The sequence below is a fragment of the Syngnathus leptorhynchus genome, chromosome 2 (assembly GCF_054491065.1).
Source record: "Syngnathus leptorhynchus isolate UIUO chromosome 2, UIUO_Slep, whole genome shotgun sequence".
Classification (NCBI taxonomy): Eukaryota; Metazoa; Chordata; class Actinopteri; order Syngnathiformes; family Syngnathidae; genus Syngnathus; species Syngnathus leptorhynchus.
In genome coordinates, this window is record NC_141196.1 from 21,798,658 (window position 1) to 21,825,257 (window position 26,600).

A 26,600-nucleotide genomic window follows, 5' to 3' on the forward strand; every position below is an offset into this window, starting at 1 on the left:
AAATGTAGGGCACTCAAGATTACCCACAATGCACTTGGAAAAGTAGTTGAATATAGACCACAATGCATTGCGGTTGTAACATCCATGTTATTGGAATGTGGGAGAAAATTGAAAACCTATGCAGGCATGGGGAGAACATACAAACTCCACACAGGAAGGCCGGACCTGGAATCAAACCCGCAACCTCTGCACTGTTAGGCGGACATGCTAACCAGTGGCACACCGTGCCACCCACCCCTGGTCATTATTAAGAAACAATGCTTTGAACAACCACATTCTGATATTACTGAACCATAAACAATCTAACATGGCTTTTAAGGAAAAACAACACCCGCAAGATAGACCTCCAAACCAGCATGCAAATGCTTCAGCGCTGCTCTTGGAAAGACCAGACACAATAGCAGAAGCACCAATACTAAAGTTTCTGCTTTGACCAGTGGGATAGAGGCCTAACACCTGAACAGATGACATCGGTAACCTCCAGTGGCACAGACATGCCACATACGGATCTCCAGACTGGTACACGCCAACAAGGGCGGACCCGAGCCACCTCAGCAGTTAATCTGGCCTCTGTGACCACACGAGGGGAAACACAGTCAACACAACAGGGGGACCACTCCATAGCAAAGTGAACTGTCGGACACAAATGGGCAAAGCCGAATGCAGGGGCCACAGTCACCAGATGCAATACGCACACCACCAGCGGCTCATGTCCAACAGGAGCAGAAAGTCACATGCACCAAAAATAAATAAATGCGGTGTGGACGCAACCTGCATGGCACACACAATTCATCCAGCACAAGCCAAGACAATTCTCAGGGGGAAGGGACAATCACCAGCTATGGCGAACTTCAAAGCAACTCTGCTGCCAAAACCCGGCAGCAGTTTCAATACGAAGGGAGGAGTAATGGCACAAGGTAGCGAGGAGGGCGCGCACACACACACAACCATCGCTAGCAAGGAAGAAGAGACAAAATAGAAGCAGGTTTCCCCGGCCCGTTTAGCTATTTTATAATACCATATTGCAAAGAAGGAAGGAGACAGTGTGGCTATTTGAGTGGTTGCTGGCAATACTGCTTACTCAATGAAAGGAAAACAACCTCATTTTTGTCGTAAAAAATAAGTAATACAGACAGCATTTTTGATTAAGTGTTACATCTGTGATGCTATGACCCCATTCACCTGCAAATGTTAAAACAAATCAAAATTAGTTGGTGAGGATCCACCATGAATAGGTGACGCTCTGTGTGCGGCAGGCTTTTGTCAATCTGTGGTCAAAACTGTGATGTGTGATGGCGAATGTACCTGCAGACACCGCAGACAAAGCACTTGGGGTGGTAAGTCCGTCCCAGAGCAGAGACCACCTCGCCCGTGATGAAAGTGTTGCAACGGTCGCACCTTGTGCCGTACAGTCGCTGGTAGTCTGCTGTGCAGATGTACTCGCCTTTCTTCTGGAAAAAACCTGATCTCGCCAGATCACAGTTACACACTGTGGAAAGATAAGTGAAAATGTGTTGTCATAATGTACAGTACATTGTAAGGTTTCTCAAAATAGTTTTAAAATTAAAACATTTCAATAATTATTTCAGATATGTTTAAAAATCCATAGCTAATGCTTCGAATTTTTCACAATATCACATAAGTCCATACATAGATCCTCAATAATTTCTCACGAAGTTCCATACACAAGTTTTGTCCATATTACCATCTCAAAATTGTGCACAAACCATTTGAAAATCAATTTTATTGACTTTTTGGGTCATTCTTAATATTTAAAAAATATTAGATTTTTCTAAAGCTGCTGCACTTTCCCTCGAAGTCCCATGTACTTTGAAGTCAATTGGCTCAGCTCATTCAAACGCTCTTACCATCCATCCATCCATCTATTAGCTGTACCGCTTGTCCCCACGGAGGTCGCAGGTGCACTGGAGCCTATCCCAGCAGTCATGGGGCAGTAGGCGGGGAAACTGAACTGGTTGTTAACCAATCGCATAGACAAACAACCATCCACACTCGCACTCACACCTAGGGGCAATTTGGAGTGCTCAATTGGCCTAACAAGCATGTTCTTGGGATGCGGGAGGAAACAGGAGTGCCCGTAGAAAACCCACGGGGGCACGGGGATAATCTACAAACTCCACACAGGGAGGGCCGGAGGTGAAATCGAACCCGCAACTTTTGAACTGTGCGGCGGCCATGCCAACCAGTGAGCCACAAAGCCGCTTACCAATTTCATACCATTAATTAATAAAATAATAATAATAAGTTTATAACCAGTAATTTTACCAGTAAAAATTAGATTCTGCCCATCTCTGATGCAAATTTATGTAAACCAAGATCCTTTCCGAATTTAATTAGTTTTTTATCTGCCTGTGTGATTCCAATGTGTGTTTTGTATTGAAAATTGGCGGAGAGGCATTGTCCCACAACAAAATTTGCTCTAGTGGAAATATAGTGGAGAAATCACTGTGCACAGCTACCACATTTGAAGAACTTGATAAAACAGCAGACCACAAGCTTTTCTCAACTGTGTGTGTGTGTGTGTGTGTGTGTGTGTGTGTGTGTGTGTGTGTGTGTGTGTGTGTGTGTGTGTGTGTGTGTGTGTGTGTGTGTGTGTGTGTGTGTGTGACGCCATGTGGGTGTTGTCTCTAAATGGTGTACCCAAAGCAGACTTTATGCTTCAGCATTTTGCCATAGAGCTGTCAATGAATTCCAATGAGGTTGGTAGCATACTAAAAGGCCTTTTTTGTAGAACAGTGGTCAGCATGGTAACTGGTGTTTGGTTTCTTCCAGTTTCTGTGGTTAACCAACAAAATGAGTTGACAGATGTTGTACCCTCCTACTGGGGAGAAAATAAGTTAAACGTGGCACTGATGAAGATCACATGTGATGCAGATGAAATCCAGACTGTCATATGATATTCTTTCAGATTGTGAGCATTACAAATACACAGAAAGATGCTTCTGGTGAACTGGAGTACAGTTCTGGAGAAGACTAGTATTTTATTAGTATGACAACAGACAAAGTGAATCTCCACTAAGACCACTGTGACTCCTAGTACATACTGCTATATCAGGGTAAGGAACCATAATTGGAACATGGGAGTCCCAGAGCAAGTTTAGCACAAAATGCAGTTGAACGAGTGTGCATGGAAAATATATTGTTTCTTTTGGTAATTTTATAGAAGGGCACAGTTAAAAATTGGCGTTTGCACGATTGTGGGAGTGAACTTAGTCAACTTGATTTATGGCGAATCAAAGCAGCTCCTTGCACTCCCTTTACGTAGATTCAACGCAAGTGAAGCACACAGAATTTGTGGCAAAATCATAACGGACGTGCGTAAAGTAAGTTAATAAGAAACTTTGAGAAGATATCCAGTTATGGATGAAGTAAATTAGCCGCTCAAAAGTAAGTGGAGACCACCTTCCGTCCCAAGTCATGCTTTGTGTGACAACCAACCCAACAGAGCTACAAAGACAATTGTGCTGCAGTTAATTGGGTGCTTTTGAAAATATATCAAGATTATCATAATGATAATAATGCATTCAAGAGTATGAGTGCAAATGGTTGTTCGTCTCTGTGTGCCCTGCGATTGGCTGGCAACCAATTCAGGATGTCCCCCGCCTAGTGCCTGATGACTGCTTGGATAGGCTCCGGCATATCCGCGACCCCCGGGGGGGACAAAGTGGGATGGACAATGGGTTAATCGGTTATTTCTACAATGATTCAGAGGGTTTGATGCACGCTGTTGTCATATTTATGCATGATATCCGCCACACACATTGGAGAAGCACAGAATCTTTTTGCCTAAAACCCACTAAAATTGCACCTGCATGACAAGTCAGACCTGCTTTTATTTTGTTGAAGGCAGGTATGTCCAGCTTCGATTTTTGAGGGCCACAATCCTGCATGTTTTAAACGTGTATTTCCTCCAACACACCTGATTGAAATGATCAGCTCCTCAGTAAACTCTTCCGAAGCCAGATAACAATCTTTATAAATGTATACTTTGCATGCTTCGATCTTCTGCATGCACTCTGGCAAGGCTATTTCTGCTTCTGCAACGTCAACGTTTGTGTGCCTCTATTTTGATTGAGAGTTTGAGAGGAGCAGCCTCCATTGGCCATGAAGCACCTTTCGAATTGCGTCGGTCTACAACATAGCAAAAGAAACAACACTCCACCTAGACAGTTAGATTGAATGTTGCGCTAGGCTTGAGACCCTAAACCTACACAAAAACCCATGCATACAACCATACAGCCCGAAAAGGGGCTCATTTGATCTCAAACTGTTTATAAGATGAGTCAATGTTGTAATAAAAGGTCACTATGCCTTCACTTAGGGAACAAAACCATCTCAGCAGCTGCAGAAGGTTGGAAGTACATACATAAATCTATCTCTGATGCACTGGCAGAGAGCATATAACAGAGGCACAGTGATGAAAAGTGACAGTGTGTATGGTGAGATGCGATGATGGATCTTTATCATCATGACAGGTCATTGGCATTGAGCGACGGTGGCTGGAAAACTACAGTGAAAGAGTAAAAAGTGGAAAAATGCGAAAGCTGCTCATAAAAATGTGCGTCAACCACATTTTCAAAACCACTGCCTTCAAAGTGTTCCCACCACATTTTGATTTCGCATGACTGGGGCTCCTACCAAAATCTTAATCACATGCTATCTGATACCGTCATGGAAAAGGGAAATGTGGGGAAAATGTGTCTTGAAATGCTTTAAAGCTATTTCCCTCCATTCTGCTTTCCAGTCTGTTATCCAGACTGTCAAATGATAGAATATTTGCACTTTGCATAATGCACTTCATTAGCATACGGACGCCTGAGCAACTCACAGCATTTGCTCAAACTGGACTAGAAAGTCCAATCTTTTCTGGCTAATCACAACATGAACTGCAATATGGACAATTGGCTCAGAGATTACAAAGGAGGTTCCCGTGCTCAGTTGCCATAGGAAACAGAAGCCATGTACGATTGCCCGAGACGTGTGCCCATTTAAATTAAGTTGGTGTTAATGTGCTAATGGCTGCTCTGGATCAATGGAAATACTAAAATTAGCTCAGACTCTGTCTGTCTGCACCTCGGTTAAATATATGAAAAACATCTTAAACTCCCTGAGCCATTACTTAGACATATTTCTAGCAGGCGTAAAGTTTACTCTCAGCCACTAAACTGCCAAGTGTCAGGGGCATGCCAAAGAAAAAGCACTCAGTCGACTGAAACATCCTGCACGGTTTCAGAGCCATCTGTCAAATTTTCAAATACGTATGTTAAATGAGGCTTCCACCGGCACAAAAGATGCACCAAGTTTTACGCTTGAGCGCACTAGCGCTGTGTACAAATCTAGTGCCCTAAGTGGGCAACCTCAACCAACTTACATTTGGCACCTAACCCTTGTGTACAAACTGAAGATAAAAAATAAGCAAAACTGCAATCTGTGGAGTTCTTATCGGGATAACGCATTGTCCGTGCCGCCTGTATTTTATTGAAACACGAACAACATGGCATGATTGTCAAGTAAAGGCACACAGTCATTGTATTTCTCTGTGGGGTTCCAATAAGAGAGAGAAAAGGTAGAAAGAAGAGACACTAGCTAAAAATATACTTTCACTTTCATGATGATAATGGGGCATTTTTCAATCTTGATTTGACCGGTAACTTCAGTCGTACCAAAGCATAGCATGCTCAATGTTATATCGTAACTGTCAAACAACAACCTTGTCAAGAGATTTACATTTTTGACTGTCAAAAAGAAACGGTCATTTCTTATGGAATGCAGTTTGTTACAATTCAGTAATGTTTTCAAATATGTTGAATAACAGAATGCTACAGAGAACTGTATTCCCATTAATATACAGTAAAAGCACAATTCTTCAAAAACTTACAAAAAGTTAGATTTCAGACTAGATTCACTCTTTACCTTCAAGCAAAAATTCTAAAGTTTTGCTGCCAGAAGTGTGGGTGGACTTGAGCCAGAAGTTCCTACCCCTGCAGAGGCATGGCTTAGGTTGGCTCAACGACGAGAGGCTTTGGTTACATCTGCACAACCAGTAGCACATGGTAGCAACATATGCCGATAAAGTCAGCAGTCAAATAAAAACCCAAGTGTAACTCTCAGCTTTTGAATTATTCCATGGCTACTCAAGAGGGACTTACGATCTCAATTTTTATGATTACACAAACAATAAGATCTTTTGAAATGAGAAATACATATTATACTATATTACCAAACATAACTGGATTTAGCCACAATTGCTTTCCAAAATGAATTCAACAACATGTTAAGTACTACATCAAAGACCTAATTGAATACATTCTGCTCATTTTCAGATCAATCCCTGAGTGGCTTTCTAATGCATGAAAGTAAAAGACGGGTCTTTTGACTTCTGATTTCTCATTTCGGGCAATCCAAGGACTTGGTGAGAGATCACAGGGCAAGTGATTGGAGGTTAACACACAGGCAGCTGTGGTCATTAGAACTACACTGATTAGACCCCAACAGGGGGTCCGGGTGATTGGGTATTTATCTCCTGCCAACAGACGCAATTAAAATTCCCATCTCAAGTCAACCCAGGCGAGAAACCTAAAATCATTTCGACACCTCCTGTTTCTCTCCTCGTGTCTCAGCTTTTAAGTTTCTGCTTCAAAACATTGTAGGGTGACCACAATGTTGTCTCAAACGTGACTGCATTGGAGCTGATTATGCACTAGAGCTTTATGGTGAAATGATCTCGCTGTAGACGTAAAACGTTTTAGGTTTGATGTGAAAGATAATAATGAACAACGAAGGCAAACGAGGATTAAACCTAGTACAAGAGGTATTCCTCCATAATTGAGCTACAAGCATGACGGGGTGGGTTCCTCTAACATGCCCTTGCATTAAATACTAAGTTAACAGAGTCATACCAAATCACAGGTGGTAGAGAAAACCGTGAGATAGACGTGAGCGGGAGAAAACTGAAGTCGTCAGCTATACGTAATGTCAGGCTGCATCTGAGTAAAGGCTTTCAGCTAAATGCTGATGTGCCCAATTTAAAAGGTATAATGACTATTTAATGGGCAATGTAACTCTGAATTTTGTTGATGAGCATCCAAAGGTTATCTGAACTGCAAATAATATGAAATGGCTTTTATGGTACATTGAATGTACGCATCTCCAATTTCAGTTTCCTCTTGCTATTGCATAAATTGTAAATAAATTGCTATTTTTAAGATGACCAAGTCGCTGGTCTGACTCACTTTTACAGCAAATAGTGAACTATTAGAGGCACGCAAACATTAACATGCAGATCCAAATAATAACGCAATGAAAACATTTGTAATCACATGACAAGGATGAGCAATCCAGGTGATTTCTGAATAAGAACTGAATAAATTTACCATTACTCAAAAAGAGAGCAGATGCATGCCAAAATCAAAACACCTAAAAAACCTTCAGACGCTTGAAATGTGTACATTCTTCTACAGTCATCCAAAAGAAGACATCATTGTCATTGCCATGGTATGAGAGCAAATTGCTCCCGCACCAGAAAAAAAGGTCAACATCATGTTACTATATTGGGATAAATTTTACATTCTAATGCATTAAGCTTCACAACAAACATCATAAGTTACGTTCAAGTGGGTAAATTAGACTTTTTACAATTAGTTCCAATCCATGCAATCATGCAAACATGATCAGATTATCAAGACAAGTGTTACCAATGAAAAAAGAGGGCATTTGCAAAACGTGAGCTGAAGAGGCTGGTAAAAGTAGCTGAAATAAAAAAAACCTTCATCTTTATTATCAAAAAAGTTTGCAGTGGCATGGAAACTGGCCACTGGCCAGCGTCATCTGTACATTTCGTTAATGGCTCGAAAGAGAGAAAAAAATGTACGTATGCGCCAGCCAAGTAGTCATTGTGGATTACCGCAGATTCTCATCTCACTCTTAATCCATATGAACGTGAGTCTATATGATTCTCTTCACCTGATGTAATCACTGCATTCTAATCATAAGATATTTTAAGTCAAAGCGTTAACATGAACGGGATTTTTATAGAATCTCAAATTTGAAACCTGTTGTACTGAAAACTGAAACCTTCAACGATGGACAAGGACAAGTATGATGTAAACAAAGAAACAAAGACAGTGGGTGGAGGCTCTAAGCAGAATTTTCAAGTGGAGTAATACTGTGCATTAATGACTTCTATCTTTTGGCACTCTGCAATGGCTTTTGGATGGAGACAGATGGGTGGCCAGTGGAGTCTCCTCAAACCAGTCAGGCTACCGAGGACCTCAGAGGGCTGAGGGGCGATTTGTCAAATGGTGTATAAAGATGAATACAAAAGAGAAAAATTAAAAATAGCAGGGAATGTGCTACCATAACTATTGTATGTACACATACGGAGAGCAAGGCTGTGTTTATTGTCTGACAGAGCAGAATGCTTTTTCCCCTCACACACGCGTGCACACGCACACACACACACACACACACACACACATGCACGCACGCACACACGCATGCATGTACGCACACGTAGTGACAATTTAACATAAATATCTGCACACATTTCAAGACAATAGATCATGGCAACATTGAATGAAAACCCTTTAGTACAGTGATGAGCAGAAGAATGAAACCCCGTCATGTCTCTTGCATCCTGGAGAGCCATTGGGGAGGAGTCCCATATCCTTCTCTCCCTAGCAACCGGGCTTTGGCTTGGTGATTGGACAAGTGTACCAGTGGTTGCTATAGCTACAGGAAGCCACCCTTCCATGTAACCCCCCACTTTTAACTGTGTTTCTGTTTCTTTTTTCTTCATAACCACTCTTCGCCTTTTCATTGCTCTCAGCAAAGTCTTGTATATGCTGCATTGGACATCAGACAGCGGAATAAAGAGATGTTGAGAGAAGCTGTTATGAATGCAATGGATGAGTGATAGGATTAATGGTGTCTTGACGAAGGTGTTGAAAAGAACTCCTAAAATGATGCAATCAGGAGAAGCAGTACAGCCCTAGTATTTATCAAACCTAACTGTGTAACTCATTTTCCCTTCATTGAGAAAAAAAAACAATCAAAAGATGTGGAAGAGTGAGACATTTGTTCACATACACAATGTTCATTGGCTGCGTTATAAATGGATCGCTGTTTAGCTTTTGCATTGGTGTTAATTTTATTTACATGCGGGTATGGTACCTTTGTCAATCAAAGGCAATTCGTCTCTGTTGCAAACTAGGAGTATAGTTTACAATTTGTAAAGGGTGACTGTGGTCATTGTCGATAGGCTGCAAAATGTGAGTTGTCTCAGTCTGTAACTCAACACCGTGTCATCAAGTAAACCTGCTGCTGAACTGGGCGTAGCTTAGAGAGCTATAAATTACACACAGATACTACTTCCTGATTTGAATTGATGCATGGCTTCAGTGGCTGTCAGTAGGAAACCTGCGGACCCTCATGAGAGGGCGGGAGGTGTGTAATCACAAGGTTCATGGCATGACACAGGGGTTCTGTTTCTCTCTTGTCCACTCTTGGTCTAGCCTCTTAGGAGCATCCATCCGGCCTCTTTTCCAGCTGCTGTGGATCACTCGTGGATCCGGTAGCAGGCTGTTGCCCTCCCAAGGGGGTGACTGACCCCTGCGTCCTGCTATAGTGGCGGGTGGGGGCCTCTGGCTCTTCTGGAAGACGGAAGCCATTGGTTCTTTTTCTTTTATTTTATTTTTTTTAATTACGGTGATATCAATGACCACTCACACAGTCGGAAAACTCATTAACCCCGGTTATCGTATCATATTGTCTTTGAGCAAGACATTGAACTTTATTTTGCTGCCAGTAGGCCCTGGTAGTGCCGTCCATGGCAGTATCATGACTTTTTCTGTCTTCTTGGAGGTATTTTCCACCGAGTGTAGCAAATTTGAATAGGTTCCCCCTCTTTAAACAAAGTTACAGTGGTACTCATTCTAACAGCAGCCTGACTAGGATAAGTCAACCTCTGAGAATAACTTGCCCCCCACCCACCAATTTTCAAATTCCCAGCCATCAACATTTTCTAGCCAATGGTGATTCTTGACTGCCTAATGACTTTTTCCCATGGCTCAGTTGTAGAGTGATAGTCTCACAATTTATAAGTGGTGGGTTCAATTCTTAATTGCACCAAAGGATTGTCATCACCATTAAGGAAATTATGGTAGTAAATGACAAATATCTGTGATTACAACTACTGTGATGACAACCACTTCAGTCCACAGTCTTGCCCACCCGTAACCCTAGAGAAGGACAAACAAAATGGAAAATGGATGAATGGATGTCTTTGTCGAGATATTTTTTAATCAATTAAAATAGAGGAACTGTCCTTAATCTTAATTCCTATCTGAATTTCAATTGCATCTCAATTGTACGAAGGCAAACAGTTTTTTAAGTACTGTCTAGACTACAGTCACACTATGGTCTGAATCTTTTAATAGGGCACAGTCAGCCCTTTTGAGCAAATATGAGGGAAATTGGGAAGCAGTAGAGGTAGGGACAAGGAAAACTGAAACTATCTGTCACAGTTTTACAGTGACAACAATATAACAGAGGACAACACTATGGGTCAAGTTCAGTAATCCAGGAATACTCAACTATTCTCTGAGGACAAAAAGGCTAAAGAACAAACTCAAAGATTTCAACACACCAATCTCCAAAGTTCCGAAACACAACTGAAGGCATCTATCTGTTGACAGAGGATTGTCATCCTGATGAAATGGCATTTGCCATTAGCCTCCACACACCTACCATGACTATGTCATCCTGTCCCATGATGAGAAATTGATTTCATGGTTGAGTGGCCTTCAGCAGGAAGGACAGAAAGAAAAAGCTTGCAGTCGGAGAGATTAAAAGATTATATTTCCAAGTGAGCTACAGAAGCAAAATTTAACCTTCAAGCACCCATAGCATGCCAAATCAACTTTTTGGAGCTTTTAGCCATGTTAAAATGACAATAGTGAGTACAGTGATCCCTCGTTTATTGCGGGAGATGCGTTCCAGAACCCCCTGGAAAATAAATGAAGATCCGCGAAGTAGAAATGGTATACGTATTAGCACAGGCGGTTCAGACCTCCATGGGGCCCTAGGCAAAAATATGTCAAGGGGCCCCCATAACTGAAGTTATCCCCCCCCCCGAAGACCAGAGAGACATTTGACTGACTCAAATAAAATTTAATGGGTGATTAACAATTACTCAGTTTTAAATAATCAGTTGCTCCACCTACTACTAAGTACCAGTATACAGTATATAAATGTACAAAAACAACAAAACATTGGGAGACAGACAGATTCCTCCTCATTGCAGTGTCCAATCACACAGTCTGTCAATCAGTCTCACACACGCACACACACACACACGCACACACACACACACACGCACACACACACACACACACACACACACACACTTCCCAAGATTACCACACTACACTAACCCGGGGGACACATCATGCGTAGCGAAACCAAAGTGAGTCACAGTTGTGCATGAATCTCCTGTTGCATTGTGGTCCAGCACACAATATTAAGGTTTTGTAAACCTTCCACAATATTTTTACAATACATAAACTTTTCTCATTCCCTTAATAATCGTTTGCACACTGTTCTGTGAATGTATTGTATCTTTACAATAAACAAAAGAACAAACATGAAATATTGTCCTGACTCCTTCTGCACTAGTTGATGCTTCTTCCGTTCCCCATGGCCGGCTGTCGGGCTCCCAGGGCTCCCAGGCCTCCTGCGCTTGTCCTCAGTCATGTGCAAATTACTCAGAGGCACGCCCCGCGCTATCAGAGCTCATTGCCGCTGTTCCGACTCGTGCACGGCTGGCTGCCACGCTTCCCGCGCTTGTCGGCAGTGATGCACATTACACATCAGCGTGTATTTAAACGCTGTTCTTTCGTCACTTATTAACCTACAAAATAACAAATTCGCAATAGGTGGAGCGTGTGAAGTGGCGAGGGATTACTGTACAGCAGAGGCGGGGTTTAAGTGAACCACACATCTTACTCATGGGTTGGAAAAATAGTCACCAAAAACACTCATATTTTATAAGAGAATCATTATGCCAAAGGAAATAATATCCAATCATATACATGCCTATAATTTACAGGGAAAACCTTCTTGATACAGCTTCATTAAATGTATCTTAATTTGCAGCCAGTCAACTTTAGAAATTCATTGTGGACCAAACAAAACAGACAGTACCAGCAACAACCATGATGCTGTCAATGGAGTTTCAAAAGTAAAAAAAAAACCAGCTCATTTGAGCGTGAGGGGGAGTCAACCACAGAACAATAAAATCTGTGGAAAACTGCTTGCTGAGCAGAGGCCCGCATAGAGGCCTGCACATTATAGGGCAGGATGTGGAATTGTCTGGCCACACAATAATGCATCATAACCTAAACTAGAATGGGAAGAGCGCTCTGAAACATGAGAGAGCTGTTTGATGTTCATCTCTGAAGGTTTGCTCTTACTGTAACATAGCGACCGGGAGTAAGGAATGGGAGAGGAGTGGCAGAAATACAGTATAAACCTACTAGCTATTAGACCAAAGTTATGATGTAATGTGTCGGCGACACAAACAACCCAACCCCCACCCCTTCGTTCCTTCGTTGTCTTCCTGTGTTCACCACCCCATTTTTTTCTCTGGGGCACTATTCGTGCCCTGTGATTGGTTAATAGCACCATAGAGATGCTGAGAATATCCACCAACCAGGGCACGGGTGCCCCACCGGTCCGTTACCACAGCAACTCTTAACAACCACAGTGATAGAGCATGTGTGGACACAAATGCACGTGTGGATTCATGCACAACAAGCGACATCAGTGTATGTGTGCGTGTGTGAGTGCGTGTGTGCGTGCGCGTGTGACAGACATTTACACGTAGGCAGCGTGTTATAAGTAGCCTCCAGTGTGTTCATCTAGCGTAGAATGACAGAATGCTGTTGTAATACACAAACTACACAAGCTGTGAGAAGATTTGAAAAATATACTCTGAGTAGTGCTATTTTTTTCTACGCCCTTAATAAATTTATGAGCACAAACCTGAAGACAGACAGAAAACAAATGGGTGAACAGATGGTGTGTAAAACAATGTTAGCAGGGGTAAAAAGCATTGAAAAATTTGGAAACTTGATGTTGCCCGACTTTATCTCCCCTGATACAAGAGGTGTCAAAATTCATCAATTAATTAACAACTAATCAATTATCAAATTATTATATGCTATTATATGAACTATTCAGAGACATAATTTAAGTGTTAAGTCCTCTTATTTCAGTCTACTATTGACTATTAAAGTAGTAGCATTATCTTTTCTGTGTAATCAAAATCAGGCTTTTGCAAACATCAGCTTTAACCTTGGCGAGAAAAAATAATTGAATCAATTTCAAGGGTTTTGAGTACAATGTGAAACCAAATTGTTTAATTGTTTTCTGTTTAACCACTTAAATACAAAGTCAACAACAATAATTGGTTAATAAACAATAATCAGGTAAAAAAACCATTTATAATACACTTTAATACAAAATAAAACTGTATCTGGTTATTGGGTTAATCAATGGCATAGGAATAGAGTAATCTTATTCCGTAGACCATGTTAAACACAACAATGTTTTTATTCTTTTTTTATTGAAATAGAAAAGTATATTTTTCAATTCACTAATTTGAATCTTTTCATTTTATTGTATGCTTACACCTTAGGCCTAGAGATATTATAAATGGTTATCCGTCTAATATATTTGATTATTGCGTACTTGCTGTAGCACAGGTAGTGTTACTCTGCAATTGTCACCCTGAGTTTTAGCTGCTTCATATAAAATCATTTGCACATGACTGAAAAGTGATTCTTGGTTTAGAGGTAGCACTATTCCTACCTAAACATACTTGCTTCCGGCCACACAGCCCCATGACAAATGATGTTTCTTGGTTCTTTGATTTCTAATTTGCATACTTGACTGTCATAAAGCCTTTTTTGGAGGAGCACCAATTTTTGTAAGTGTGCCATAAATCACTGTCATGTTTGACAGGAGACCTTGAGCCTTTCCTGCAGATAAGCCATTCTGCTACCTTAGTAGCTTTAGTGTGGAGCGTAAAACCGGAGAAATTAAATTTTAAAGAAGCCACTACTAGTGTACTTGTAAAAATATTGAACTCCCTAGCGATAACAAACCTTTAATATAATTGTTAATACAAGTATAAAATATAAAGTGTTATTTCTTTGTAAACTTGAAGCTGCCTCTAAAAGCAGAGTGTAACGATGAGCAGTAGATGCAAAAAGTTTCCACACAGCATTGAACACTACTTTACTTACTCCATTGTAGGGCTTTTCCTGCCTGGTGGCACGAAAAAAGCTGGGAAACAATGTCATTAGAAAGAAGTGTACAACAGGGGAAATCCCTTCTGAGTTGACTATTACAAGCTACCTTAGCAGGAGTCTAAGTCCCCCCCGCAAGGCAACTCTGATCCACTCCAATCCTCACTGTGCACTAATAGTAACACTCAGCATGGGGACTAGGATGGATTAGCAAAGAAGAGATACTATTCTAAGCAGTCAATGCAGCTTGTTTGCAGAAATAGTAAAAATGGGACTAAGGCCTTGTCTATACTCTCTGCCTTGAATTAGTCACTGCAAAATTCATAAATCCTAGTCTTATGTATAGATCAAGTCTTACCTGTGCAGGTGAAACACTTGACATGAAAGTGGGTCTCTTGAACTCGAACCACCTCTCCTTTGCACACTTCACGACACCGTTGACACCGAATTGGCCCACCACTTGGCTCACCTCCCGTTGAGCCTTGGTGATGCGCTGAGGTGGACAGAAAGACAACAGTCTAAAACTTACAGCTACATCAGCAGTCTTTTATTTATTTATTTATTTATTTATTTACGCATCTATTTATTTATTCATTTATTCATTCATTTATTCATTCATTCATTCGTTTATTTATTTATTTATTTATTCATTCATTCATTGTTTGTCTATCTACCTATCCATGTTTTGATTATTTCATGGAAAAAATATTTGAAAGCTGTTTAAAAAAAAAAAAAAATTATCAAGTAGCAATCCTTCAAAATCATTTTGATAGTACAATGACTTACAGTATGAGAAAAATAGTTTCTTTGTTAATGGCACAAACAAATGGGCTTTGTGCAAATCTCAGACCAACAATAAGATGGGAGAATGTTATTCATGAGTGTTGACACCTACTTCTTGTGACCTAATGTAGCCCTCCACTCAATTTTTTCGAACCAAAATTGCTGCATCAAGATAAAAGTGGAAGACTCAAGATAATTGTTTGCTCATTTTTTGTAAAGTCATGTAAATGTGTTTGTATGTTTTTGCATTGTACAGTCTTGCCAGTTGTCTGATGGTCAAGCGATTTAGGATGCGGAGCTTTCATTGCCCGCGGCCTGGGTTCGAATCCCTGTCGGGGAACCATATGCAGCCATGCTGGTCCCAAACCCGGGTGCAGAGGGTTGCGTCAGGAAGGGCTTCTAGCAAAAAAACTGCGTCAAGCATTTCTCATGCGAATCATCTGGACAATAACAGGTGTTTCGATGTGGCGACCCCTTCGGGGAAAAGCCGAAAGGAGCCACGACCACAGTCTATTTTTTTGGTTGCATCAAAATCGATTTTCCAATCCAAATCAATTTTTGTTGCACCTCTACTAATAGTGTATAATGAAATAATGGGAATTTGTATTGACAAGACACCGAGATACCCTAAAAAAATATGTAAATCAACAGCCTTTGTGAATCAACAGCTGCAGGCAGTCACCCTCGCTCATTTAGCTCTTCATCCTCCTCAAGGAGCATCCGAGTGGTGGAGAGGTATAATGGCAGGAGAACCAGCTGGCCTTACTCGTCATCTAAATAGCTGACTGAAGGACTTTGCTGCTTCAGCGGTGGCAGCACATGGACTAGCGTGCTTGAGCTACTCAGTCCATTTCACTGAAGGATTCTCAAAGGACTCACAGTACTTAAAATGTCTAAGAGCCTTGCACGCCTCATATCCTGAGTGCCGTGAGCCGGATGATGTGCATCTATGCGACTAGTCTTTATCTCGTATGGACAGCAGGCAGAACCTAATGTATGATTGTATGATGTTTACCTTCCCGTTCAAACCCAGAGAGTGGGCATTGGAAATATGCAAGCTTCATCATTTCATACGCTCTCTCCCACACTAAATCACTGTTAATTCATTGTTCCCCTCACAATGCTGGCTGCACCAATGGAACTTACTACTCTATCTGATCAAAGCTAAGCTTGTGGCCTGAATAATGACACTTTCTTGCAAATAAATGTGTGTAAGGAAGACACTGTTATAGAGAGCAAGATGAGGAGAGGAGAGGAGAGGAGAGGAGAGGAGAGGAGAGGAGAGGAGAGGAGAGGGAGAGAGAGAGAGAGAGAGAGAGAGAGAGAGAGAGAGAGAGAGAGAGAGAGAGAGAGAGAGAGAGAGAGAGAGAGAGAGAGAGAGAGAGATTTACAATAGTGACTTTCTGAAATGGTGCCAAGACAAACTGGAATATCCTCTGCTCTCCACACCCAGGAAAAGTTTCGACCAAAAAGATGAAGAGTTCAGTGCTTGGATGGTTGTGAGGAAGATTGAATACAAACTGCCAGATTTAGCTTAGTGAATTAAATGAAAGAAAGGCTTGCTTGACTTGAATAGTAGGGCTGCATAATATATCGAAAAAATATCAATATTGTGATATTGACCGAAGCAATATGCACTTGCAATAGTTTTCTCATGGAATTACCGTATTGGCTTGAATATAAGACGAGGGTTTTTGCATTGAAATAAGACTGAAAAAGTGGGGGTCGTCTTATATTCGGGGTCTAGACATTATACCCATTTTCACTTGTGCGCAGCGGTAAGTTAAAGGTTGCTGGTATCGACTGAGTATGTTGCTGTGATTGTGTTGTCCGTTCGCAGTTTGCTTCGTGTGCACGCCGTTTGATTGACAGCTCCGGCGCGCTCATAATCGACTGAGTATGTTGTTGTGATCGTGTGCGTCTTTGACACAAAGTGAGTATATACATTTCATTGTTACTACTGTCCACTGTTGTGCCGTTTGTCCGATCACGGACGTTTGATTGACAGCTCCGGCCCGCTCCTTGAAGTTTGCCTCGCATCGTACGAGTGGCCGTTACGCAGCGGTACGGCGACTAACGGTCGCCAGCAAATGTATTTTGTTGTCTCGATTTTATTGCAATGTGTTTCCTTATTCAGATTGTTTCAAGACTACACTTCACTTTGATAGTTAATGCAGTTATTGCAATTTTGTTGTTTTATCACAGTAGGTTGGTTTATTTACATTTCAGAAACCAGAAGCCATTCATTTACAAATGTGATTGGACTTTAGTTTACATTTTTAAATGTTCAGATATTAAGACGTGAGACAGTTTTTGCTCATGATTTGAATGAGGCAAAATAACATGCTTTTTCTCTAGAATATTTTGTTACAATCATTTGTTTCAGATGTAATTATTTTCTGTATAAAAATTAAATTTGGGGTTAAATTTGGTGTTCAAAAAGTCTTTTTTCAAACTTGAGTCTTGGAAAAGAGGCCGTCATCTTATAATCGGGCCAATACGGTATATGCATTTATCTGAATTTGACCAGTCAAATGCAAACCTGCAAATATTATCAAGCTTAATTGCAATTAATTAGCTAAGAACACATTGAGCTTGCTTATTTTTCAGCATAAAAAAAATGAATTATTTCATTCGATAATAAAAATGTATTTTTTTTAGGTACATGTTAAATATCATAATATCGATATTACTATATTCAACAACAATATCACGTCTTTCCAATATCGTGCACCTCGACTGTGAATGACAACATGCCGTACTTAAAGTGAGAACGCATACGAATTATGACATTCTATCCAATTATGTAAGTGGATTCATTCCCATTCAGCCCATTCAAGGCCTCCATCTTTTCCCGTGAAGAGTTGGTGAGTCATTCTTCTAACGATAGCCACCAAGCACCAAGAGTAATCCTAGACTAAATCATTGGCAAGTGCCCGAGGAGAATCCCGCCTCAAACTGACAGGTGATAAGAACAGGGTCAGGGTCAGTGAGGCAGACAGCATCCCCAGACACCAAGAGACTGCTACTATTTCTGCCTCTGACCTGACAGCCGCCGCTTTGGCGTATGCTCAGAGCACGGCCGCGAGGGATGCTGGGATATTGTTGGTGATGAGGAATGAAGAGATAACAATCAAGAAAATCAATGTGACGACCTTGTGGAATTGTAATAAACTGGCACATTGAAAGTTTTGTGCCTGGGCAATGTGAGTATAGATATTGCAGAACTGGAAAACCTTTGACCAAAGGAATGTTCCAAAATCCTTCCTGACCGCTGTTTAGGTCTGATCTCCAACGACAGAAAACATTCAGCTGAGTTTATTGCTGCCAAAGGAAAGTCAACTACTTATTAAATCCAAAGGGTTTTTCACTGTGCACTGTGGTGTTTACAGTGAAAACATGCACACATACAGTTTTATTTTTGTGGAATTATTTTAGATATTATTTGTTTGTTGACTTGATTTTGAGAATCTTAGATCACATTTTATAACCGATTTATGCAGAGATCAAGTTCATTTAAAAGAGTTCATTTTCCACTTTTTCTTGCAACTGTTTATTACTGAGATCTGGGGTGTACTCTCAAACTTTCTCCCATAATGGACCCTGTAATCTAAAAACATCGACGGTATTCAGAGAATCTGATCATTTACTGCAAACAAAAGGTGATCATCGGGGCATATTCAATGGAATGCTTTGAGTAGAGGAAATTGGATGGTGCCCGGTTAGTAGTAGTAGGTGTTGGGTTGTTAAACCTTTTTGCAAAATGTAACAAAACCAGTTTGGGAACTGCTACCACACCTCTTGCTGTTTCTTTAATCTGTCTAAATGGTTTGAGCATCCTTACCAACACTTACCAACCCTCTTGTTTCACATCTTTATGGAAAACCCCATTTCCATTCAAACTGAAGGCTTTGACGAAAGGTCAACAAATATGGCAACTCAAAACCTATAAATCTATTTTAATTTGAATTCGCTGCTCACTTGGGTTTGTTGACTTTAACAGGAATCTTTGAAAATAAATTTTCCTAAATAAATTAATAAATATAAATCTTTGTAATGGTGAAATTTTCACAAACAAGCCATGGTCTAGTGGCAAATGATGAGATGTTTGCCCTCCAGCCTCACCCCACCCTACCTCCATCATCCTTGAAATCAGCCGAGACCTCGGATAGGAGCATTTATCAAAGCTACAACTGCCCAGTCAGTATCACGACGAACATTGTGCTCCAGTGCAACGGGAGAGCAAAAGGTTACACCACTGACAATGTGAATGATCACTCAATCTTAACAGAGGTCTAGGTCATAGAAAAAATCATACATTGTTTACCTCACCAATAGAATATTGTTCTGGTTAAAAGGACCCAATCAAAAATAGATTTTATGCCCCCTGCAGTACTGGCTACAACAAAACTGTACAGTACAGTAACCAAACTGCTTGCACTGTCACAACTTGTCCCCTGGTTGCTGTATTGTGTCTTTATGTTACCATGGTTTCTGTTCTCATTGCCCCTTCCCTCCTGTGTTACCTCTATCAATGTAACCACAGTCACCTGCTTCTTGTTACGTGTTTTGTATTTAAGTCCTGTCTGCCCTTTACTCGCCTGTCGGATCATTGATGTCTTTTTGGTTCCTGTCTTTGTCAAGTCCGTTTCGGTTAGCCAGTTTGTCGGTCGGTCAGTTAAGTTATGTTAGTTAGCCAGTTCCTGTTTGTCTGTTCCCCCTCATCTTCCCTTCCAACTCCCTTTTTCCTCAATAAACCCTGGTCCAAGCTGCATTTGGTCGCCCTGCTCCATTCCGATCCGTGACATGCACTACAAAAACATTTTTCAAGAGTAGATGCTACACTAATATACTTATTTACTTGTATTATGATTGATACACCCTTTAAAAACATGGGTGGTTGTGTATAATTTGGTCCAATTTTTAACCCAAATTGGGTTGTTTGTAACCGAGTATTTTATTTCAAATTCAGGGCACGTGACAAGATAATAGCATATTTATTCTGTGAGCACTTGAGTCAATTAGATTTTTCTTTTCATTCATCATTTGTTCTAAAACGATAATCGAGGTTCATTTTTCACCGAAAACTATATGTATTGTTTTCTGGAAAGTAGTGCAGTAAAAATCCAGATGTTTTCCTTATGACGAATAATTGTGATTAATGATTTTGATTAGTTTCGATCAAAGTAAGCGTGATTATCAATTTTGGCCACCATTGTGCGGCCCTGCCATACTCAAACAAGTATAGATTTATCAGAAATATAGAATGACTGACTGAGGTCACTGTAATAAAGAATGCAAAGACCACACATCCTCCTGAATCACCATTCCATTTGGACACTAAAAATCACACCCAGAACTCTGGCAGGCCATTTTCTAGGAGAAATTCAGAAATAAAGATTGTCATTACGGTCAGTAGAAATAAATTCAAGGTCTTTCTGACAGTTTTGGGCTTAATGATGTCAGGAGAACCTCCATACAGCACTTAAATAGATGGGAACTGTCTGGAGGTATTGTGGTGCACAAGATAATCAAGATGCCAGTAACAATGGTTACCTCAACATCCCCACAGTGTCTAAAGTAGCACAGGATTTTTGTGTTATATGTATGTATGTTTCCAAGGTTTATATTCTTAGCATTTCTGCTGTGTTGCCAACAAATCATATCTATTTATTTGCTTACTCAATGTGGATGGTCTGATGACTTTTACAATATCAGAATAGACACAAAATAATCCCAGTGCTCATGTGATTGCCTCACAGATGAAGACAGACAGACAGCGCTGTGTATAAAATGATGGCCTCTAGTCTATCACGCCCGATGCTGTGGAAAATGCACTCGCTTTGGCTTAACAGGCCCATTCATGTACAAGCCAGAAGAGTGCCGGAGGGAACAGGAGGACACATGTTGGTTGACTGGAGGAAAGGATCTGTCCTCAGATGTATTCATGCCAACAGATTCATGTTCACTAAGCATGTTGCACCACCATCTGCCTGCTGTGACAGCACTGACACACTCCTCGAGCATTCAGCCTGCGGTAAACCCACTCCAACACCAAGTTTCTGCACCAATGACATGATCAGCTAGGTTTAGATGAAGATTCAGAGCCACTTTCAAGCTAAAGGCTCAAGTCTAGCCAATGGACTGCATTATTGTGCTTAACACAACACTTCCATTGAAAGCAGGGGTTCAGAACATTCAGATTGAAAGCAGTGGTTCAGAACATTCAGATCAAGACTGTCATGTCCCGGAAATTCCAAAAACAACAATTCATTCCTTGATCATATTTTTCTCAGAGTGGATCATCAAATTTAGTCTGATGCCCATCCCTAAACTGTTTGGGTTTGAAACCTTTTCAGCAGGGTGAGATGGAGGACTTTCAGAATAAAATTGGTTAGTTTAAAATGACTTTTAGTTCAAAAAAGACAACTTCAGATGGAGAAGTAGTGTATTATAAATACAAACTATCCACCCATCCATTTTTAACACCGCATATCTAGTCCAGGGTCACGGGAGAGCTGGAACCTATCCCAGCTGACATCGGGCAAATGGCAGACCACGCCCTGAACCGGTCGCCAGCCAGTCACAGGGCATACATTGAGACAAACAACCATTCAGACCCACATGGAAAACCGCCCCTGAGGGGGAATTTATCTCATGCTGCCGGCACACAAATCAGGCGTGTGTACGCCTACACCATCAACGACTCTACATACAAACTAATGTAACCCTTAATTAGTCAAATCTGGGTTGACTTTTTGCAAGTTTTCCCAGGTTTCCAAGATGCAAACCTGCGAGGGTACTATCCAGAATAGAAGTTATTGTTCCATGAGAGTTACCATGAAAGTGTTGCCTTCGTGGCTTGAACTAAAACACCATGCAAGTAAATGGTCACAGTTGAAGCATACATTACATGGGAGCTCGTGAGGAACAAGTTAGGAGCCTGGATGAATGATGGAGATTCTTACAAGGACAGATCCGTGTATGACTGATGCAGTAATACAAGATGCCATTAATTTGACATGATGGGAAGTAGAAGCAGAACTGGACGGGACTATACGCAGCATTTTGAACTTCTGCAACTGAGGAGATGTTTTTCCCTGAAAAATCTGTTTTACTCGAGAATTAACAAGGGACAACTTGTACAACTGCGCAACAACATTCACTGAGCCACCAGCCCTGTGGGAGAAAAGTCCTGATTCAGCTGACAGGGGATCAGGGTCAGAGTCAGCTGATACAAGGTCAGCTTAACATCACGGCAGCCCCCGGGTTTGGCGAAGATAAGTACAACATGGGGCTAAGGGCATCTTTGTCATGCTCTGAATCGCAATCACACAAAGTCCACGAGACCAGCACTAGGCTGCCTGGAAAATCCTCTATTGGCCACATGATGGAGAAGAGACAGGTGGACATTTAGTGAAGGAAACACTTGTCTTTTGGGGGGTTGAATATCCATCAAAGACCTCCTTTAAAAATATACAACTCAATAAGTTTCCAGTTACGCTGTATGAGCATATGAGAGCGCGTGAGGAATTGTATCAGTATGATAATATGAGTTAATGTTATGGGTGTTAATAGTAACTAAAATGAGGATGAAAAGAGATAAATGGGAGCAGAATCTCCCCAAAAGTTTGACAAAGGCTCAACTCCGATTTTTTTTGTTTTTACTGATCTTGCAATATGATTACTCCCAGTTTTATCATGGCTTCATGGGCCATAATATTAGGAACACCTTTCAAAGCTATGCAGTTCAGTTAGACAAATAGGCAACTTGATCCAACTTAGTGAAATAAATGAATTTTATGAATTTTAAGCTAATTAAAAATATCATTATTGTATTGGCTTGCACGCAACTGTTCAGGTGTAACTATCTAAAGGGGCAACTATTGATCTACAGTAGCTCTTCCCACTGCACCCACCTACTGTATATGAATTGACTTACCCTTAGAGCTCATGATGTCTAAGGTGTTGTTCGCCAAAGCAAGGTCGTTTTGTTGAAAAATACTCCCATACACTCAGAGTACTGTATCCAAATGGTGTCATTAAGAATGAATTTCCGAAGGTAAATGATGCTCCTCACTCACTCATTCCTCGGAACGTCGCTTCTTGTCCATTTCTGAGAAAACGGGGGGGGGAAACAAACAATTCTAATAAAAAATAGGATGAAATACGAAAAATCATCCTCATGATCCTGTTGTCTCTACGTGTGTGTGTGGTTTTTTTTCGGCGTAGAAACGGACAATAGTTAAAACACAAAGCCACCTTGTTCACATAATCTCTCTCTGCCGGCTTTGTAGCGGTGTGCGCTGCTCACTGTGCTGCTGACAGCGAGAGCGCTTCTGAAAAGCTTCCTACTATAGTCATAGATTGCCGTTTCCGGTAAATTTATTCAAAATAAAGTACGTACTCGCGAGTTTGACTTAAAAAAAAAAGAGAAAGAAAAGGACTCGCAAACGCTATTTAACGAACAAATGAATATACTCACAAGTCTTAATTCATACAATAATAAGTTTTATTAATAATAAGTTTATTATTTTGTATTTATATTTTGTATAAATATAAATATATATTAATATGATATATATTCTCTTTCTATATTTATAAATTATTTATGTGTCTTGAATGGGGGGTTTTCTGTGTCATTTCTAGTGCATATACAGTATGTTGTGGATCACTTTTGAGTGAGGCCAAGAATATCATAATATTTTAATTCAATTATTCAAACACCAACAAGTGCATTTGTTTGCGCTGTGGTAATCAGTGAAAATATGGTCGGAAAGGAGATTTCTAAGGACTGTTTCAAGCTTGGGCGGCTCAGTGAAGCACTGGATCGCACGTCCGCCTCACAGTTAGTAGGGTGTGGGTTCGTCCCTGTTTGGAGTTTGAATGTTCTCCCCGTGTCCGCGTGGGTTTTCTCCGGGCACTCCGGTTTCCTCCCACATCCCAAAAACATGCTTGATAGGCCGATGGAGCATTCCAAATTGTCCCTAGGTGTGAGGGCGAATGGTTGTCTCTGTGTGCCCTGTGATTGGCTGGCAACCAGTTCAGGGTGTCCCCCGCCCACTGCCCGATGACGGCTGGGATAGGCTCCAGCATGCCCGTGACCCCCGTGGGGACAAAGCGGTACAGAAAATGGATGGATGGATGTTTCAAGCTCCCCCTTGAACACTGCTAAAACCAATTAGAAATACACACATTTGTGGCAAAGTGTAATTTCATATAATCAAAATTGTCACTATCACCAACATTGTCTTTGTAAAACACATCGGCAAAAATTGGTTCTCCAGATACATAGATTCCGCTCATTCCCTCAATTGAGAGAAAATCTAGCCCTCAAGCAAGTATTTCTAAATTCAGTTATGGAGGTTGAAATCAATAGCTTTGATGCAATCCAAATCAAGGTCTGGAACAATGAAAATTGGTTTTGGGGCTCCTAATTCTGTAATCAATTTATAATATTTTTTTATGCTTGGGTTTATCAATGGAAGGGGGGAGCCATGTGGGCAAGCAAGGGGTTCTTTCTCTACTGGCTTAAATATTTTCGGAAGCACTGACTTCTAACAAATTTAATTTTAACATGTATTCCATTAAATTGTATTTATTTATTCAAAAAAAGGATATACTCTCAACTGGTTTCAATTACTTGTGTTAGTTCGTTAGTCAGTCAGTCAGTCAGTCAGTCAGTCAGTTAGTCAGTTAGTTAGTTAGTCCTCACAAAGCCAGAAAGCCCTCAACGATGTCAGAGCCTAGGTACCAACCTTCTATTAATGTGAAAGATTATCTGTGTCAATGTAGCTCTCATTACTTGATGCCCCGGGAAGTCGCTGATGGTGTAGAGCAGGGGTGTCAAACAAATTTTTTTTTCGCGGGCCGCATTGTAGTCATAACTTCTTTCGGAGGGCCATTATGACTGTCAACCCAAATAAATGTATGAGCACTTCATATTATATACAGTAAAAGCTACAAAACAAACTGACAAATAACTAGTTTTCAAAACAGATGAGTAAAAACTGGTCAAATATAAAAAAAAAAAGATATGAAAAGGGAAGACTATTTGCAATTCTAGTAATGACACACAAATTTGATGCACAATTTGTCTTCACGGGCTACATAAAATGATGTTGTGGGCCGTATCTGGCCCCCGGCCTTCAGTTTGACACTTGCGGTGTAGGGGTACACTTACCTGCCTTGTGTACCCACACAGTTCGAGTCCCACGTGTATGTGTGTGCGTGTGTGTGTGTGTGCGTGCGTGTGCGTGTGTGCGTGCGTGTGCACGTATGCGCGAGCGTGAGATAGAGAAAGGGGGGAGTTGACGCACGGGTCCTGTCCCCAGGGAGTGATGACGTCACTCCTGATTTAAAACCCGCCTTGACTGCACGCCGCTTTTCAAATGAATGATTATGAGAGTCATAATTTCTAATACATAATGCTGTGCAGAATGAGGTAGATATTTGTAGCTTGTCTTAATTTCAAGCATGGCTAAATGTGTTTGAAATTCAACAACAGAAATCCTTGATTGTCTTTTGTTAAAGCGCGGCCAGGGTTGCCAAAATTGCTATTATACCGCCCTCTTGTGGAAAATTCTCTTAAACAAATGTTAATTTGATTATTTACTGAAGAGATAATGCAAGTGGCGAAATTAATTGTTGCGAGGAATACTTCACAATTTGGGATTGTTTCAGTAATTGCCTTCACAGATCCTTGTAGTTCCTTTTATCTGTAGGAGCCAGAGTCTGTGAACTAGTTTGTTTGCACCACATGTAAAAGTGTGAATAACATAATATTAAAGGATAATTGAAAAAAAAAATCAATATTAATGTACACATACTGCGCTTTAAATAAAGGTTTAACACAATGACGTTGTCTCTGCCTCACAGTTTTGAGGTCCGGTGCTTGATCGATAATGGCAAAGGCTGTCATATGTGGCATTTGCATGCTCTTCCAATGATAGTGAGGGGTTTCTTCGGGAGGAGGAGGGGGGGTCTTTTTTCAATGATCCACCCACTGTGTCCAAAGGAAGCCCCGCTTGTGAAGCGCAAAGGAAGCCGGACAATGGGTCAACGGGATGTCAGCGGCGCCTCACTGTCCTCCATCGTCATTCTTGCTGGCAATTGTTTTCAGTGGCCTTTTTGTTGTTTGATTCACTGGCTAATTAGTTGTAAAGGATTCCACTCCAAAACGAGCGTAAAGATGATTCGAGTGTTCTGGTGCTAATCGGCATCCTCAACTTCTGCTTTATTGCTGTGCTTGATAAAAACTATATATACATTGCTTGTATACAAATCTTGGATCTCTGGAATGAGTGTTCACCCACCAAGTGTTAAATGAGAAGAAAAAAAAATATTTCGACATCTGCTTTTGTCATCGCTCACTGACCAACAGTAGCACATTTTAGGTTTTGTCAGGGTCCGTAAAACTTTGTGGCTCCGCTGTGGTGGAGTCATTGAGGTAAATCAGTAAATCAAATTCATTAGAGTCAATTGCTT

At 40.9% G+C, this 26,600-nt stretch overlaps 1 protein-coding gene across 1 annotated transcript in view; it reads right to left on the bottom strand.

Annotated features, from left to right (window-relative positions):
• Positions 1-23,431, bottom strand: part of ablim3 (actin binding LIM protein family, member 3) — a 47,272-nt gene extending 23,841 nt beyond the window's left edge. The window contains exons 1-4 of the mRNA XM_085903955.1: positions 23,376-23,431; positions 23,056-23,229; positions 14,689-14,823; positions 1,306-1,489 (exon numbers count right to left, since the gene is read on the bottom strand). Coding sequence (XP_085760081.1) covers positions 1,306-1,489; positions 14,689-14,823; positions 23,056-23,068 — 332 coding nt within the window. The 5' untranslated portion in view covers positions 23,069-23,229; positions 23,376-23,431. The remainder of the gene's footprint in view (positions 1-1,305; positions 1,490-14,688; positions 14,824-23,055; positions 23,230-23,375) is intronic.
• Between the last annotated feature and the right edge of the window lie 3,169 nt (positions 23,432-26,600).